Source organism: Syngnathus typhle, linkage group LG2 (assembly GCF_033458585.1).
Source record: "Syngnathus typhle isolate RoL2023-S1 ecotype Sweden linkage group LG2, RoL_Styp_1.0, whole genome shotgun sequence".
NCBI lineage: Eukaryota > Metazoa > Chordata > Actinopteri > Syngnathiformes > Syngnathidae > Syngnathus > Syngnathus typhle.
Window position 1 is genome coordinate 3,643,198 of NC_083739.1, and position 18,807 is coordinate 3,662,004.

The 18,807-nt window shown below is 42.5% G+C and overlaps 1 protein-coding gene across 1 annotated transcript in view; it reads left to right on the top strand.

The window, feature by feature from the left end:
• The window catches only part of ptgfrnb (prostaglandin F2 receptor inhibitor b), a 32,455-nt gene extending 20,020 nt beyond the window's left edge, over positions 1 to 12,435 (top strand). Inside the window, exons 11-15 of the mRNA XM_061298531.1 lie at positions 473 to 580; positions 9,558 to 9,744; positions 10,013 to 10,131; positions 10,218 to 10,268; positions 11,204 to 12,435. Coding sequence (XP_061154515.1) covers positions 473 to 580; positions 9,558 to 9,744; positions 10,013 to 10,131; positions 10,218 to 10,268; positions 11,204 to 11,316 — 578 coding nt within the window. The 3' untranslated portion in view covers positions 11,317 to 12,435. The remainder of the gene's footprint in view (positions 1 to 472; positions 581 to 9,557; positions 9,745 to 10,012; positions 10,132 to 10,217; positions 10,269 to 11,203) is intronic.
• Positions 12,436 to 18,807: the final 6,372 nt, after the last annotated feature.

The window sequence follows — 18,807 nt, forward strand, 5'->3', positions numbered from 1 at the left end:
AAAGTGAAGCCCTTTGGCCACTTACCCCGGCTACAAAGATCTCCACTGCTGCTTCCCTTTTCTCTGTTTTTTGGTCACAGTGTTGCTAGGGATAATTTCGGATGATCTTGCTCTATTATGTGTTCATCCTTCATCACCAAAGCCAAAACATTCCTCTTCCATCCCAAAAAGATTTACCGGTGTTCTTTTTTTCAATATCGCCGTCCGAAAGAATTTCAAAGGGTCAAGGTCTGTTTTTACAACCTGGGTCCGATTCTCCACCCTTGGGGCCCCAATTTGTGTCTGGGTTCCCGCCCCTCCCCCACCCTTGAAAAACATCACCATCATTGTTATTATACAGAACTGAAATGTCGACAGGTGAACGGTCATGGAAAAAAATATGATCGATACTTCTTCATAATGTCCATCGGATTAAATGAATGATGTTAATGATTGTCTTGAAGTTCATCCACACATTTTGTTTCTTTTTCAGGACCCTCCTTCTCCATTGCTATCCATTCAGACACCAGTACTGTTTACCCGTGGCAGACAGCCAAGATGAAGTGTTCCCTCCGCATCTCCGGATCCTCACCAAAGACCGGTACCACACACACACACAGGCTTACATTACATACATTTAAAGTCATCCCCGGAAGCCCAACCCTCAATAAAAATCTATTTTAGTCTTAACAACCAGAGTGCGCACAAAATAATAATAAATAACAATGATAAATAATAACTCAATGATAAATAATAAGTCAATAAAAAAATGATAACCCAGTGCTGTGCGAAATGACTTTCCCCATTCATAACTACTAGTCATAAATCAGTCGCTTCGTGCTTGTTATTTTTCCTGCGTGATTCCAAATCGTGCACGCTCGCAGATACAGAAATACAGCGATTTGCATATGTGCCGCGCTCACCTGTCAGTCAGCGGCACTGCTAATAAAAATGCTCTGCGTTTAAAAGTGCCAAATACACACACGTACACACCCAGACGCCATTAAGTCATTGACTCTGACCATTTTTATCCCTATCAAAACAAGTTGCATTTACCGTATTTTCCGCACTATAAGGCGCGCCTCAAAACCTCCAATTTTCTCAAAAGCCGACAGTGCGCCTAATAATCAGGTGCGCCTTATATATGGTCCAATATTGAGCCACTGCAGCAGGCGTGTGCAAAGTCCGGCCCACGGGCCAAATGTATATATCTTATATATGGACAAAGTTTTAAAATGAGCCATTCATTGAAGGTGCGCCTTATAATCCGGTGCGCCTTATATATGGACAACGTTTTAAAATGGGCCGTTCATTGAAGGTGCGCCTTATAGTGCGGAAAATACGGTACTCCAATGATATCGTAAGACACTGCATGTTCACCTCACTGTATCAGAACTATTTCAAACACTGCTCCAAAGAATTGATTTTGTTTCATGTGTCCTCCATCCCCCTACCAGCCCGCGATATATTTGGCATACTGCTTTCATCTCCCATGTAGCCTTGCCTTCATCCCCTTCTGCTTACTAAAGACCCATCCAGTTTCTCTCTCTCTCTCTCTCTTTCTCTCTCTCTCCCCTTCATCCTCACGCACCCATTGCGCTAATGTAAACATGTCGCATGAGCTCATGTGCCACTCCTTTGCCTCCCTCAACCCATCTGTCAACATTGCTCCTCATATCTCGCCTCTTTACGACACCAGCCGTCCAATGGTTTCTACCAGAAATCCCTCCAGCAAATGACTCAAACACGTCGCTCGTAGTCTTGTTTGGATTTCCTCTTTGTACATAGAATATGCAAACATGTTGCTTTGCATTTGAAACTGCTCATGAAAGTCACGTCTAGCCAGGGAGGAAGTAGATTCTGCCAATGTCATTGACTACTTTTACTTTCAGATGATAATTATTAATTTGGACGTTCGTAATCCCTCGGAGCAACTTTGTTCTTTAATCGTGTCGAAAGCGCTGACGCGTCAGGTCGGTCGGTAAAAGGGACTTCTAGTTGCTTTCCTGCCCGTTTTGCAGATGAAAATTCCCAGAGTAGACGAATGTCACAAGATTGAGTGGAGCACAGGCTTGAATGTTAAGCAAGTGGCTCGGTGTCATGTGACAAAAAGTGAGGCGTGCCAATTTAGCTTGCCAAACTTTTGCTTCCTCAGGTGTCTTGGCTTCACGAACAATAACTAGCGGCTATTATGCGCAATTTGCAACTTGCTTATGGGATTTTTTTTTTTAGTCAATGCGCAAACATGATAGATATTAAATAATTTTACAAACCTGCGCCGCATAGAAATACTACCGTATTTTCTGCACTATAAGGCGCACCGGATTGTAAGGCGCACCTTCAATGAATGGTCCATTTTAAAACTTTGTCCATATATAAAATATATACATTTTGCCCGCGGGACGGACTTTGGATACGCCTGCTGGAGTGGCTCAATATTGGTCCATATATAAGGCGCACCTGATTATAAGGCGCACTTGAGAAAATTGGAGGTTTTTGGATGCGCCTTATAGTGCGGAAAACACGGTAAATGGAAACTCGATTTAATGTACTCCCATTATCAGTCTTTACAATCATCCCTTGACGCATTCCAAAAAAATTTAAGTGCAAAAAATGAAATCGTTACGAGTTGCTTTGAGAGCATTAGCTGAAACTCCTTTTCCCTGCTGCTTCCATATCAGTTGGCTTTCACTGCACAGCAGTCAATGATGGCATCAACGCTTTCAAACACTCGGACTCGCTCAACACCCGCACCATATTCCATTCATCGATTGTAGCTCGGCCTCCAGCTACAATCCCCAGGGGTCAAGGCTCCGAACTAGCTTCTTTTTTTTTTTTTACATCTACAATGAAAGAAAAAACGTATTTACCGCGGCATACAAAGTGCTGTACGTTGCCATAGAGCAAAAATGAGTCATACCCGCAGAGTTCCGCCTCTCACCCTGACAGGAGAATCTTCCACCTCAGACAACACAAATCATCTCCTAATCAGTTTCAAACAAGCGATTGTAGAACTCAGTCTCATGTCCTCCATCTGGTAGAACAGTGTTGACTGCCAAGCACAAAAAAAGCCTTCAACAAAACAACAGAGGCCACTCGAATAATGATTGGCTCCTCCATCAGTGGAATCAAATAATACTTGGGACAAAAATTCTCTCCAACCATGTGGAAGACGGGACAAACTCTTTCCCCCAGTACAGTCAGTTGAATTCTTGGACGATGTGTATTTTCTGACAAATAGCGATGACTAAATGTTCACCGGTAGTGTTTTTGTAATCATTTATGTTCACTCATCATTTGTAACTCAGTTGAGCAACTGGACAAATACATTCCTGAGGGTGCGCTGAATGCGGATGCTCTCCTGTTGGAGCTTGTTTTTTTTTAATTTTTATGAGCTTTATTAATACAAAGGCGTGTGCACACATTTGGAGTCTCGCTCACCGCTTCACAATGATAGTTTTTCCTGTAGGAGCCACTTACCTAAAGCTACATTGATTCAAGAAAAAACAAGCATCTACTCTAATGAGAAGATCTCTAAAGTCAAAATAGAAATTTTGCCAATGTGAAAACAAACAACTATTAAACACACCAGCGTGTCAATCGTAGGTTAAGTTAGCAATTAGCATAGCCTGTAGGTTATTAGCATGGCTTGTGGCTAATTCCCTGAATTTTCAACATCTTCCAAATTTCCTGAGACAAGAAAAAATAAATACGCTTATTTGGAGTTTGAGTTTGATGTGCCCTCCCAGCCTGCCGCTACTTGCTAACTTGCCCTTTGCAAATGGAATGACTGGCATGTTCTGGCAGTCAGGCCAATGTGTGTTCAAGACGCACGGCAATCTTGTTTACCACTGCTGATGTCATCATTGAGAGATTTGGTTTTCCTTATTCTCGCTTATAAATTCTCGAATTCTCTGCAGTGTCAATTTGTCTTTTCGGCTAATTCCCTGCTTTGTCACTTTGGCTTTGTTTCCACGGTGACTTTTAGAGACATTGCAGCTCCATTAGGAATCGTTAACGCCACCTAACAGTGCAAACGGGAAGAATACGCAAAATAACATTTAAATTAGAAACGGACGAAGCGATGTACGTCGCTACGGCTTTGACTATTTCCGCTATATTTCGTCAATCTGCGCTTGTCAGACTGATTTACTCCGATCGTAATTTTAATCCAAACTCTGGTCGGGTTAATGGAATTTTGTCCACGTAAACGTCAGCTTTTCCATTTCATTCCCTATTTTTATACATTTGTGAAAGTAGGCGATAAAAGCGCCGTGCATCTTGCGAGCCTTTTGGCTTTTCGAAGAACACAAGATTAAAGTTAGAGCGGTTATTATCGCAATCCTCGCTATTTGCTGGATACCATTTCTTCCATCGCTTTTATAAGAAAGGTCCAAAAGGTGCAACTGCTGCTCCTCCATCTCTCCCTCCGATATGGCTCCCGTGGAAAGGAAGCGAAAAACATTCATTCGCCCTCAGTGACATTCTCCTCGCAGGTGATTAACACCTGCCAAATTGTTGCTCGAGAACGCCTCTGACGACCGCATCTTTGGCTCACAAAGTCTATCATCCCTCCTTTGGTTGCTTCTGCTGCTTTGACTCCTTCTCGCCTTCCTCTCCACTCTCACCAAATTACCCAGCTGTCTTTGCTAGGGCGACAGGCAGCCGTTAATTAGCCAATCTCACGCTCCGTTAGCCGGCCGGGGAGACGGGAACGAGCTAGCGAAAGAATAGCTGCTGATGTGGAGAGGCAGCGAATGAGGCAAAAGTGGAGGCCGCTAAACAGGCTGTTAAAGTGAACAGTGGTGAATAGCCAAGCCAGTAAATGGAGGCAGAGGAGGCTTGAGAACGCTGTGAAAAGTTGGGGGGGGTGAGCTTGTCGAGAAGGAGGGAAAGGAAGGACGGTATTCGTCTCGTTGAGAGGGAGAAGACGAGTCCCACCAATACTTTTGCCAGCAATGCGATAATGTCCAAAAACACTGCCATTCGGAAAAGATTTCGTCCCGTTGCTGGAGGAGCTCCACGAACCTCAAAAGTGGGTGATTACATAAGCATCAAAAAACCCCGGAAACAGATGGATGGATTCATTGAAGCAACTTGGCACCTGTTAAATCATCACCGCTCATCTCAACCTGATTTACAGTAATAAACTTTAATTCTGTTCACGCTGCAAAACGTCTCCCTTCACGTTAATGCAATATGCGCCACTTTATTTTTATTTCTTTTTTTCAACCAAGGTGGCATAAACTGCTTTTCCGTACGCCGACCCTTTGATTCAACTTTCATGCGCCTCGGGCTTTATTTATTTGTAATTCCAAAGCAATCTCACTAGTAAATTAAGAGCAAACAACAGAAAGAAGAGTGACGACACAATTAATTAAATACGTTCAGCGGATCCTGAACAGCAAGAAGAATGCAATGATTTTCGCTCCATTAGTGGGGTAGAGAAAGGAGGCTATAAGACTTTGAAGGAAGCCTCAAACAGCATATCAAAATATCAAATTCAACTCTTAGTTAAGCGGCCACATAGCGAGCAGACATGAAGCAGAATTCATCTACTGTAGATCTTTTTCAGCGCTCAGCAGTTAATGAGGGACGTATCGCCGCCCGGCAGCTTTGTTTCCGAGAGGCTAAATGGTGTTTTTATCTTTTTGTCGGGATTCCGCTCTGCCAGCGCCGCCCTGCTTTATGGCGCGGAGAACTCGCAGCCATTTTCATTATAAGCGTGTGTGGTAATTGTCGGCCTTTTGCGTGTCTGTGTTTGAATTTCAGGCAGTTTGGAGCCTCGGAGTTTTCTCCGGGGATTAATCGGGAGAAATCCAATCAGGCTGTTTTCATTTCCGCAGACAGCCATTTTAGTTTTATGAGCTCAGACGAGAGCCAGATAGTCAGTTAGAGGTGCGCCGGCGTTCTCACTTGCCATCACGACGCTGCTCCTTCTCCGCTTAATGAAGCCAGCGCATCACTTTAAAGCGTGTAATCAAGCTTCTGCACTTGAAGTTCGACTCTAACCGGGTTGACTGGACCCTCCTCTATTTCGCTCATCGTGCTTAACATACACTACATCAGGGATGGGATTAAAAAAAAATGCTAGTTCAAATATGGATAAAATAAAAAATTGTTTTGTACTTTTGCATGCCGAGCCCTTTTGGTACTGTGATGTCATTTTCAATTGACAGCAAGCGGTAGTGCCAAAACAAAATGGCCGCCTCCTGAGATGGCTAAAAATGGGAAGATTTTTAACTCAATTGTTTTTGTGGCAAATGTCATCTCATACTCAAAGGCATGTTTTATTTATTTAGTTTGAGTCCGTATTTTTGGGCTTCACATTATATACTGACTTTCAAGGCAACATTATTTTTTTATGTTAAAATCCTGAGAAATGAATACTAATCTTAAGCAGTCAAAACAAAATGATTTTTCGTATAATAGTCAGTTATGTTGTACCTTCGGAGGTCATCATCAATCTGTAGGCGTACTCGTGATATGACCAAAAAAAAAAAAATCCCTCGCCAGATGTGTAAAAACAAAGCAATTGTTCAATCTACTTGAAACATTTGCACATTCGCCCATTTACGGCACCAAAACAAGGTCACTGCTCACAATCGGCTTTCCATAGTACGGTTCAAAAATTTCCACCGTATCAAATCGCTGTGGAAAAAGTCAGCGGGCAATGCATTCATCTTATCAACTCCGGAATGTGTGCGTTCATGTAGCAGGACCGACACGGTGGGTCCATATGGGGCCGCAGCAGTGAGTCAGCCTGCTGGATGACTCTCGGATAGGCCTGAAGGAGGAAGTAGCGGTGCTCGAAGCTCAAGGTGTCCCCCCACCCCTCCCAAAATGACTCCCCACTGATGATTTTTGGGACTTGAGTGATAAACAAAATAATCTCTACACTCACTAAGTATTCCAAATCCTCCAGCTCCATCCGCCCCTTCTCGCTGCGCATTCTCAGTCATCGCCACTGTCAAGAACAAAGACGGTAGTGGATGGGGGAAGAGAAGACAAACTGCAAGAAAGCCCAAGCTTGCTAAATATAGCTCCATTCCTCGACCACGCTTGCCCTTCACCAAAAACAAGCAAGCTCACTTCATAGACCAGATCTGTGTTACCGTGCGAAATGTGTCTTTGATCACTAACAAGAAAGGCAGATAGTCATCTTTTCAAGACTAGAATGTTTATCTTTTCGGTAACGCATCGAAATACCTGACTTGAATTTTTTTGACATACAACCTGATACAACATGATTTTTGTGTTTGACTTGTGTGCAAACATTTTAAATAAATAACAATTAGCAGTTTGGCACATTGTGAATATTTCTCAAAAGAACCTTCAAGCTACCAATTGAAGGGTACTGTCAAACAAAGCAGAGAATGTAGTCAGTTAGCTTAATGCTAACCAAGAAGCAAATCACCACAGAAGGGCTTACAAAACAGTATTTGTGAAACTCTTCTTTGCTTGTCTTTGTGCTGTGTTGTACTGCCCCCTGGTGGCTATTATTCTATTATACTATTCTGTTTTGGGATGAGGTTGTAATATAAAACGTGGAAAAAGTAAAACTGTGGATACTTTCTGGATACACTGTAGGTGGATGTCTGATCAAGATTAAGGTGTTTACATTTTTGGATTTCAGTCCGTTTATTGTAGAACTGTTGTTACTTTTTATGCATAAATGTGAAATGAAAAATTCACAGCCATTCTAGCGATGCTCTTGTTTTGTAATTTACAGCTACTTTTATCTTCTGGTTTATTTTATCCTCTCAATGATAATCAATCCTGGCTCCATCTGTCAAGCGGATCCATTAATTGTGGCAGCTATACGAGTACACGGCACAATTGACTAAATAGGTGTCAAGACATTTTGTTGAGTGAGTGTTCAAGATAGCTCTCAGTCTGAAGAGCAAATCAAAGGCCATTGTATGACGAGTACCGCCACTTTTTTTTTTTTTCCACAACGCTTGAATTTGAAAGCCATTCAAAGGGCAAGTCAACCCTAAAATTTTTTATAATATGTTCAGTGCAATGTTTTTATTAATGTTTCGTTTGTGGAATATGAATTTAAAAAGGCAAAATCCACCCGTTTTCATCCATCGTAGGGGCGGCCATCTTTCCACTCTTGACTGAACATGACATCACAGTTGCCAGGTGTCAGGTCTCAACCAATCACGGCTCACCACTCTTCTGAAGCTGAGCCGTCATTGGTTGTTGAGACCTGGCAACTGTGATGTCATTTTCAGTTGACAGCAAGTGCCAAAATGGCCGCTCCCCTGTTATGGATAAAAACGGGTGAATTTTTCTGCTTAACTCATATTCCACAAACTCAATATTAACCAGATTGCTGTGTTTAGACTAGTGGGGGAAGGGCACAATAGTAAAGAATAATTTGGGGGTTGATTTCTTCCCCTTTAAGAAACAAACGTGGCGGGGAGCAGTTGAGATGTGATTCATTACGTGGCTTCGGGTGACTTCACTTTTGTCCTCATCATTATTCCTTTGCTCCATTCTCTTCTCATCCACCTCGTTTCTTCATCCATCATTTTCTCGCCTAACACCCACTGTCTCTTAATAGTTTTCATCATTGTTTTGCCTTTTTTTTTTCTTTTGCTCATGTTGTCGCTTGCAAATGCATTGTCTATTTGTCTCCAAAATGACAGAGGCTGCCGAAGGTGTCATCTCGTTCTTAGTGTCTGTGTTTGCATGTGTGTGTGTGTTTTTGCATGTTTGTGAATGCATCTTAGGGTACGTGTGTGTGTACGCCAGTGTGTAGGAGGCACCACAGTGCTAATAGTTCCTGTCCCTGACACACTAATGACTAGTTTGTGCTCTTGCTCGCTCGCTCTCTCGCTCGCTCTCCCTCCCTTCTAGAAATAATTAGTTCCCCCCCCCCCCTCCTCCAACGATTACATCGATTATCATAATTCTCTCTCATCCCTGTTTGCCTCCATTTGTCATCAGCGGCATCCTTTTTCTTATGCTGCCTATCCATCACTTTTATTTCCTTCACTGGGAGAGGAGCAAAGAAAAAAAAAACACGCCCCCCACGAACATGTTCATGATTAAGCTGCTCCGAAGACTCAGACGGATCTGTGCGTGTCACTCGTCACGGCTGCGTCCAAAATACCAAAATGAGCTGCCGTTCTAAAACGTGACTCTTGCACGTACCGCGATTTTCGGACTATAAGTCGCATCGGAGTATAAGTCGCACCAGCCATAAAATGCCCAAAAAAGTGAAAAAAAACATATATATGTATATAAGTCGCTCCTGAGTATAAGTCGCCCCCCCCACCCAAACTATGAGAAAAAACGCGACTTATAGTCCGGAAATTACGGTAAATGTTTTTCTTAAGATGCATAAATAGCGCAGATCATGCCAGGTTTGACAGCATGTCTCCGCTTCGAGGGGATTTTGAGGGATAACAGACGCACCTGCCCTTTGAACAGGAAAGCCTGAGATTAAAAATCACCCTCATCAAAAATGTCCCCGTTCATTAGTAATCAATTTCACACGTCCGATTGAAACGTCAAGGTATGGTTATTATTTTTTTCAAAGACTTGCCTGCCTGTGTTTCTTTCAGATCACCTAGCCTATGAGATTCGTTGGTTTTTCACACGACTTCGCGGAGGGCAGACGACGACGCAAGTAGCCAGCGTGGACCGCTTCGGGGTTGTGCGTAAAGAGGATCGCAACTCTTCCAGTGACGTTTCTATCGAACGTGAGGACACGCACTCGTACACGTTGAACGTCCACGGCGCCCATGACAGGTGAGTCGTCATCCGTGTTGGCGCACAAGTGGTTGTTTAAATGAACCGTTTGAAGAAACGGCTAAAGTTAGCGTGTCGACCCCAATATTGAACAGAGAGCGCCATCTAGAGGAGTCAAGAAATATAACTGCTTCATGAAGCAAATTCAAAGCTTCATTTTCCCATCACTCATTTTTTTTTGTACATTTTGGTCATTGTCCTATCTGAGTCTTTTTTTCCCACCACTGCTTGTGATTTATAAACATCCCACCATGTTTTTGTCTTGTAGTGACAGCGGCGAGTACCACTGTGTGGTTACCCCCTGGTACCTGTCTGCCTCCACGGGGGCCTGGACCCAAGCCGGGGAGTTGACGTCTTCCAGAATCTTCCTGACAGTCCGATTTGCCGGTAAGGAGTGTGCGCACTCTTAATATGACATTTTGCGTTCCAGACACAAATTCACCAATTCTTCTGCTTTCTTGTTTGCTTTGCAGTGTGGGAGTCCCTAAAGTTGCCCCTCTTGTATGGCGTTTCAGCATCAATAGGTAAAATCACATTCATACACGCTTGCCACAAACACACACACAAAAAAAAAAAAAAAAAAAGCTCCTGTTGTTATTGTGCTGTGGCTTTCAGCGAGGCAAGAACGAGCCAGGCTGAACTTTAGTAACGCAAATCAGTCAAATCTGCTTAGTTGGCAGTGGCGCCGCTCTCGCTGGGTGCATTCCAAAATGCTGCAATACTAATAGAAATATTGCAGGCAGATGGAGAACAGTCTTCAGAAGAATTGTGTGTGTATTCTACGTGTACTCTGCAGTACACATGAAATTGTCACAAGTCATAGCTCGGGGGGCTTTTTATCTCTGGTGTGTCGTGCGGGGACTTGCACATCGGTAAAACAAACAGAGCATCTTAAATTGAGTACCGTATTTTCCGGACTATAAGGCGCACCTAAAAACCTAAAATCTTCTCAAAAGCCGACAGTGCGCCTTATATATGGACTAAATTCCTAAATTCAAACTGGCCCGAAGCATTGTGTCATGAAATCAAGCATAAGTGGCCTGCTGAAGACTATGAATCATGAATCAAAAAGACTATGGATCATTATTTTGTGATTATAAAGTCATTTGTTGCATCTGAAGTTGAAATAAAAAAGATAAAATGGAGAATGATTTGATTTGGATTAAAAATCTGACATGATGCATTAATGGTGCGCCTTATATATGGACAAAGTTTTAAAATGGGCCATTCATTGAAGGTGCGCCTTATAGTCCGGTGCGCCTTATAGTCCGGAAAATACGGTATATCCTTTTTTCCACATCAATTAGGTTTAGATGTGGCATTGCAATGGAGAACAATAAATAAGCGGCTCTGTTCATAAAAATTGCAAATATTGAGTCATCGGAAGGAACCACGCAAAACAGCAGCAGGAATTCCTAAAAAATAAAGAGTTCCATTTGAGTTCTTGTACTTTCTGCAGGTGTGGGCCTCTTCTCGCTGGTCCTGGGCCTGGTTTGCGCCCAGTGCTGCTGCCGCGACATGGCGCACACTCCCCGCTCACGCAACAAATTGATGGACCTGGAGATGGACTGACAAATACTTTCCCCTGCGCCCTCCCACTACAGCGCCCCCAGGAAACAGCAAACGCCCAACAGACACACGCCCGTCAACGACTTGTGGGACACCCAGTTGTTTCCGAGTAGAGGACGTTGGGAGTAAAACGGGCGGCGGGCGCGTTTCCTTGGGGGCCCAATTCAAGGAAGTATCTCGAGAGGGATTTCAGCACTGCAGTGGAGGAGCAGGGAGTTGTTGTTCTTTTTTTTTTTTACTTTTACAGGCACAGGAGATTTCACTGCCATGTGGGAACAAAGGACCACTTATCTACCAAACACTAACAAATGAAAAGCTCGGGTTCTGCCTTTGTGCAAACTACAGCCACATTTTGAATGCCAACGTGGACTGTTCAGTCAGCCTGAGCCTCGTTTCGGCGGCGGTTCCGGAGCGGCCGGAGAAAGTCGTCTCCCCCCCCCACCCCGCCGCCCTTCCCCACGCAAGAGGCATTGCACTAGCGACCCAGAGTGTTCCTTCCTACCTTAACGAATGGACGATAACTAACTTTTCTTCTCGGCTCTATTTTTTTGAAAATTAAGAGATTTTAAAAGTCGGACCGATTTTTATGCATCCCAAGGAGACATGCAGTGTGTGTGCGTGTGTGATGTCACTTATTGAGAAATATTTTGTGCGTTGTGTGCACAGTGCCAGTGTGCATGTTGTATTTTATAGTGAGCAGCGGGAGATGTTTTCAGGGTTACATCAAACACTCCCAAAAGTTGCTGTCACTCCACTACTTGTAGTCATGTGTTCACCCCAAAACCCTTCTCTCCCAAAAAGTCAGTGTTGCATTTAAATTTGCACCTTTTCAGATCATTACACCTTCCAACAATGAACGCATCCTCCATCTTTGCCCCGTGTAATCGAAGCAAGGTCAAACTGCCATATTTGTAGACCTTGTTGAGTGTTTTTTTAAAATCTTGCGTGGTGCCTTGAAATACGACCTGAATTTGTTCCCCGCCCAAGCCAAACGCTCATCTTAAATCATATTTCCCCATTGAAATGAATGGGAATGGCATTAATCCGTGCCAGACCCTGAAAAGCAACAATTTGTGTATTTTCAAAAAAAAAAAAGAAATAGCACTCTGCAATGTACTTTATTGGACGTTTGAACTACTCCCCTCCGGTTTGAACTACTCCCCTCCGGTTTGAACTACTCCCCTCCGGACGGCGTTATAGAGCTCGGTACGCCAAAACCAGCAGACACAGAGACAGCTTCTTCCCCCAGGCTGTTGCTCTGATGAACTCACACCACTCATAGAGTCTCAGAGACATTACTGTGCAATAACATCCTGCTCCTCACACCTTCTTGAATTTGTCTACACTGTTTTTGCATTATTCACATGTCCTGAATGTTGTTAGTCACCTAAATGTTGAACAGAGGGTGTGTTTCTACCGAAGTCAAATTCCTTGTTTGGCACGCTCAAACATGGCGAATAAAAAACTCTTGAATCTTGAATCTTGAATAAAACCTATGATCATAATTCAATATAATGTAAAGAATTTGCGTATCTTGATTAATCTATAGCAACTCCGTCTGGTGTGCGCAAGCTTGGCCACTGGGGGGGCGATATAATTCAGTTCTGAAGACACAAACCAAGATGACCTTCACAACTGCTGTAAATGACCCGGTGAGCTCTTTTTTTTTGCACGGGATAAAGAATGCCTGTGAGTACCGTTTTAATGTCCGTCCACGTGTGTTCAAATATCCCGTCGGTGAGGTGAGTTGAGGTCATTGACACTATACAGCCTTCGTATGTGGAAAAACTCGCTTGTATCTCAAGGCACCGCAGTAGTTGGATTGCACAAATGTAGCCAGGTTGCTATTGATCAGTGTGTGCAGCTCTGATGGACATTTATAGAGCTTTCAAGTAATATTTCAAGCACGCAAAACTGGGAGGGGCAATATTATGTAGTCGTTTATTCTTTTTTTACCCTGAGCCAGAGTCCTCAGGGCCTGATTGACGGCGCCTGTGAAAGTGCAGCCCCACTATTCAAATGGAGCTCTTTACTGTACACTCGTATTCAAAATACATTTAAATATTCTGTGCCAAATTTAACAAATGACAAACTTCTCGTGTTCTGTCATTCCATTGCGATTTTTGTTTTGGTTTTAATAAATAGATTTGTAAAAGGCGGATTTGCATTTTGTTGTCTAACTCCCCGTTTGCCCCGACTTGCGGTTCTAATAAAAGTGGCTGCCTCTTGACGTGTGTGTTTTGTGTCGTGCCGACGAGATGGATTGGTGTGTAAATAAGGCGGTGGGTGTTGGCTCGTGTGTTTTGTACCCTGGCTCTGTCGAAAATGAGTTTTTCCAAAGGATCTGATGACGTGATCGTGAGCGCGGTTCCCACACGATGTAAATGTGGGCCACTTTAGTTGTCGGCAAGCCATCAATCGTTTGGGAAGAACTTCAAAAAGTCGCCTCTACTGTTTTATAATTCAACACTGGGATGCATCTGACTGTCTTCCGTCTTCTTGTTAGTCTTGCGGGATTCATAAGTTTATATTCTCTCATCCTCCATTTGTCTGCAGCTTCTCTCGCTAGCCTTCTGCACATCTTTCTTTGCCTCTCCTCTCACTCTCGATTGAAAATGCAGATGAGGTTGGGCCGTTCTCCCGGGCTTTGATTTTTTAGCACCTCTCCATCCATCCGGCTTGCTTTCATTTGCATTTCATGTGGAGAGAAGTGGGATCTGGTGGCGTTTTGGTACGCGTGCGCATGGTTCCTAGGCCTGCTCTCCCAGGGTCCACTTGACCCACTTTCCCTGGTCCTGCTTTGTGTGCTCACTCCTGTCATGGATCATTTAGTAACGTGGTTCTGTTGCAATTTCAGATGTTGTTTTTCTCAGCTCGTCGTGCTCACCTCCTGCGTCAGACATTCATCGGAGAGCTGAGGACCTATGGAGTATTTCTCCGAGGAGTCCCAACAAACCAGGTGATGAAATTTCTTACAGGACTGAATGTTCACCCAAGTTGCATCTGTTCCATCATCATGTGGACTCTCCTCACTGGAAATAAAATGAAGCTTATCTAGTCAAGCAGATCTTCCTTGAATTTTATGTTCTGCTCAAACTAAATGTTACTTTGTGTCAGTTAAGATCTTTTCATCATGTTTTAGTTATGATGCCACAAAAGCAAGTGAACGTTTACCTCAACTGAACAAGGAGAAAAACTACTTTAATTTAGGAAAAAATAAATAATTAGTGAGGTTAAATTCTGTGGATTACCGTTTTTTTCCATGTATAATGCGCAAAATTTAACTAATTTATTGTCCTAAAATCTGGGGTGCGCATTATACATGGGTACAAAAAAAAAAAAATTCTTTTTTTTTTTTTTAAATCCGGATATGATACGAAGGCCGCCATTACAGATGCGCTTTCTTCTCTGCTGTTCACGTCAAACACACTCCATACGAACACAATGCTCTCGTATCAGATGGTTGCTCGATCATCTGCTTGTTTGCTGTCACAATGTACAAATCCGAAACATTTCTTTTATCTTTCAGTCACTTAACAAAGGCTAACGGCTAGCTTGCTAGCTAACATCAACGCTACAACACGCTATCTATTTCAGAGTCAAAAGAGCGCCTAAGTTTCATTAATTCAAGCAAAAAAAAAAAACAACATTTAACCAGTCCTTCCATAATTGTGTTACCTGTTGAATTAGTCAGCATTCTACCTCACTTTTAACTTCACCAAACCTTTTAGACACCTGACGTATTTAAACTATAGTAGAGAAGGCTAAAAATCACCATTCAAGCGATTAAAACACTTACCGTAATTTTCAGACTATAAGTCGCACCGGAGTATAAGTCGCACCAGCCATAAAATGCCCAAGAAAGTGAAGAAAAACATATATGTGTATATAAGTCGCTCCTGAGTATAAGTCGCCCCCCCACCCAAACTATAAAAAAAAAAAAACGCGATTTATAGTCCGAAAATTACGGTAAATTGTATCCAACCCACAGGTGTCAAACTCAAGGCCCGGGTGCCAGCTACGGCCCGCCACATCATTTTATGTGGCCCGTGAAGGCAAATTGTGCATCAAATTTGTGTGTCATTACTAGAATTGCAAATTGTCTTCACTTTTAATAATAAACCTTTTTTTTTTTTTTTTTGGACCAGTTTATACTCGTCTGATTTAAAAACGACTTATTTGTCAGTTTGTTTTGTAGCTTTATCTGTACCTAATATGAGGTGCTCATACATTTATTTGGGTCGACAGTCATAATGGCCCTCCGAAAGAAGCTATGACTACAATGCGGCCCGCCAAAAAAAAGTTTGACACCCCTGCCTTAACCTCTTCTCTCTCTCTCTCTCTTTAGAGTCCAAGAATCCAATTCTTTTTTTCTCCATTCCAAACATTCTACATGTAGTTGGTTGGACCCTCTCAAAGCTGTCGCACACGCTCTCACCTCCATCCGGCATGCGCTAACCTTACATGGTTTGTTATGCACACGCGTGCACGTAAATAACTGGTGTGACTATGAGTCTCGGTTGTCTCGGTGGCGTGCCGCCAGCTAATATCACGCTGAGAGACTGGCTCGCAGCAACTGTTTTGCGCTCACGCTGCAAATACTGCTTACCTCATCTAACCAGGGGTTATTAATACTTGATGACGAATGCGTCTTGATCGGGGACAGTGCTAATTGGCGCTCACGCTTGTTAGTACGACGGAAAATAAAAAATAAACTAAAGCATTTGCATATGAGGAATTGATCCGACATCGTGGAATTAAGATGTCACAGTTGAATTCCGGAGGTTACGGCGTCTCGACACGCACGTCCAGGCTAATCACAACAGCTTTATCGACGTTAAAGCTATAATTCCGCAGTAGATTGCAGCTAATACTCCATAAGGGAAGCATTAAAGTGAAAGGGGATGAGGAAAGTCACTTGAACTCGTACACAGCTGTCAAGAGTTCCGCAGTGCATGACCCCATGAACAACTTTGTAGAACCATGCAATAATAAAGTAACCTCTTACTTTAAATGGGACTGATCTCGTGTGATCATCCCAGTTAGTCTGAGACTCAATCCTCGTATGTTTTTTTTTTTAAAATCTTTTTAATCTTTTTATTCTATTTATTTTTTATGTCATGCGCGGATCGGTTGGCACTTTTTAAATTTCGTTGTACATGTGACAATGATAAATAAAGATCTATTCTATTCTATTCACGAGACCCAAGATGCTTCTCAATTTTCTGTAAATCTTGGTAGGGCCACCAAAAGTGGTTTATAACCGTAAAGCATGAAGACAGACCCCGACTTACCTGGACGACAAGACGGCTACACAGTCCGGCCCCCCGGCAACAAGTGATAACAATAATGGTGAGCGAAAAGAAAGTGGTAACAAATATCTGAGTAATATTTATGGATTTATATTGTAACGACATTGGTGGTTGGATTATATGATCCATACTTTGGCACAATTATGTATTCTGAGTTGTTGGTATACGCTCGCTTGCAATAGAGCTAGCTTAAATGGCGTCGGGGCAAATTAGTCTTTGTCTTCGTCAAAGCTTTAGGATTAAGAGCAAGGAATGGGATTGGGCCTAGTCTTCTACAACTAGTTCATAAAACAAAGACAAACCCGCTAAACTAACTATAGTTTGTGGATGAAAATACGTACGTCAAATGACTACATCTATGCATGATAGAACCCCCCCCAAAAAAGTTTACTAAACTATTAGCGACACACACACGGTGAACATTAGCTAACAATGCTAACTTTAGCCTGAAGCTAGCTAGTAGCCCATTAATGACCATAAATCTAGTTTTACACAAAACTCCGAGGGAATTTATAACTTATTTTCAAATGAACATTGACATGGTGAGCATGTATTATAATTTCCGACCATTTCTGTCCGTTCTCGAATCGCCTCATCACTAAAAACTCACACGTCTAGCTTTAATTCATCAAAGGGCCGTTATTATCTCAGCGTTATGTTATTATCTCATGACAAAAAGGTCATCAACTTAATTGTTTCGCCGAAAACAACACAACTTTTGTGATAGTCTCATGAAATCAAGGGCAAAGAATGGAGGCGGGCGGGAATTGGCTGCTCAGACATAAAGTGTCTCCAATTTCAGCATGTTGGATTGTAAACGTGCTCATGAAATCCAGCTTGACCTGCTTCTGCCCTCGATCCGTGGAGGAGGCAGACATCTCATTGAATGGCGTGACTCTGGCTGAGAATAGACTAGATATTAATTGAGTACTCGACAACACTGCCGATGACCTACAGAGCAACCCATTGATAGACGTCTAAACCTCCTTGAGTTTGGTCTTAATGTGGCACAAATACCAACCAGAATGGGACGCCATAGATAGTGCAGAACTCCAAACAATTCGTTACGGTAGAACATCTAACAACCAACACAAGAAGGTTCATTTGAATCACAGAATCACAGACATCAGAACTGATAAGCGCAATTTGGTTTATGCTTTGGAAAATACTAACAAAAATAAAATGGGATGTGTAACCTTGTCACGTTCACCATCTACGGAACAGCCAAAATGTGGATCAAGTCATCTTGAAAGTGCGGTGACGCCATCTTTGTGTTCATGCGGCCAGCGCACCATCAATCATGAGATTTCACGCTCACATAAACCCCGAGAGCGAAGCAATGTCGAGTAGGGAGCACGTCGACATCAAGCGGCAGCCCCAACGCCTCATAAAATATTGTATTCCATTACACACCCTTGGATATATTGGCAAAAAATAAACAAGGTGGATTCAAATGGATCATGTGTAACCTTAAAGCAAGGCGGACAAATAAAAGTCACCCCGCAATCGTTTAGGCTTTCAAGGCTCATGCCTGCTTTGTAATGAATTACCAGATGTGAACGTAAGCTAACGTTGGTTCTCCCCTTGTTTTTCTTATGACATCTTACAAATCTCCTAAATCCCACTAAGTTGTTTGCACCACATACCGTAATTTTCGGACTATAAGTCGCGGTTTTTTTCATAGTTTGGGTGGGGGGGCGACTTATACTCAGGAGCGACTTATATACATATATGGGTTTTTTTTCACTTTTTTGGGCATTTTATGGCTGGTGCGATTTATACTCCGGTGCGACTTATAGTCCGAAAATTACGGTAAGTCAGCAGGGTGGCAGAAACATTTCTATTCACATGAACCTTTTGGAAGGGGATAATTGATTGATATCTTTATTTCGAACATATTTTTAAAAAAAAACAAAGAACACTTTAAAGTGCCATATGCAAGTCCGTACAACAAACAAACAATAAACTGGAAAAAAACAAGAACAAAAAATAACAAATAAAATAAAAATCAGACACGTAACACATAAAAGTAAGGGCAGTGCAAAAAGACTTTGCATAAAAACAAGGTAAAGTTTGATAGAAGCCAATTTATTTCCCATTGGTGAATTTTGTCATAAAAGGAAATAAATGTCTTGTAAATTTGACACAAAAATTGGAGTGTTTTTGTAATCATCAAAAATCT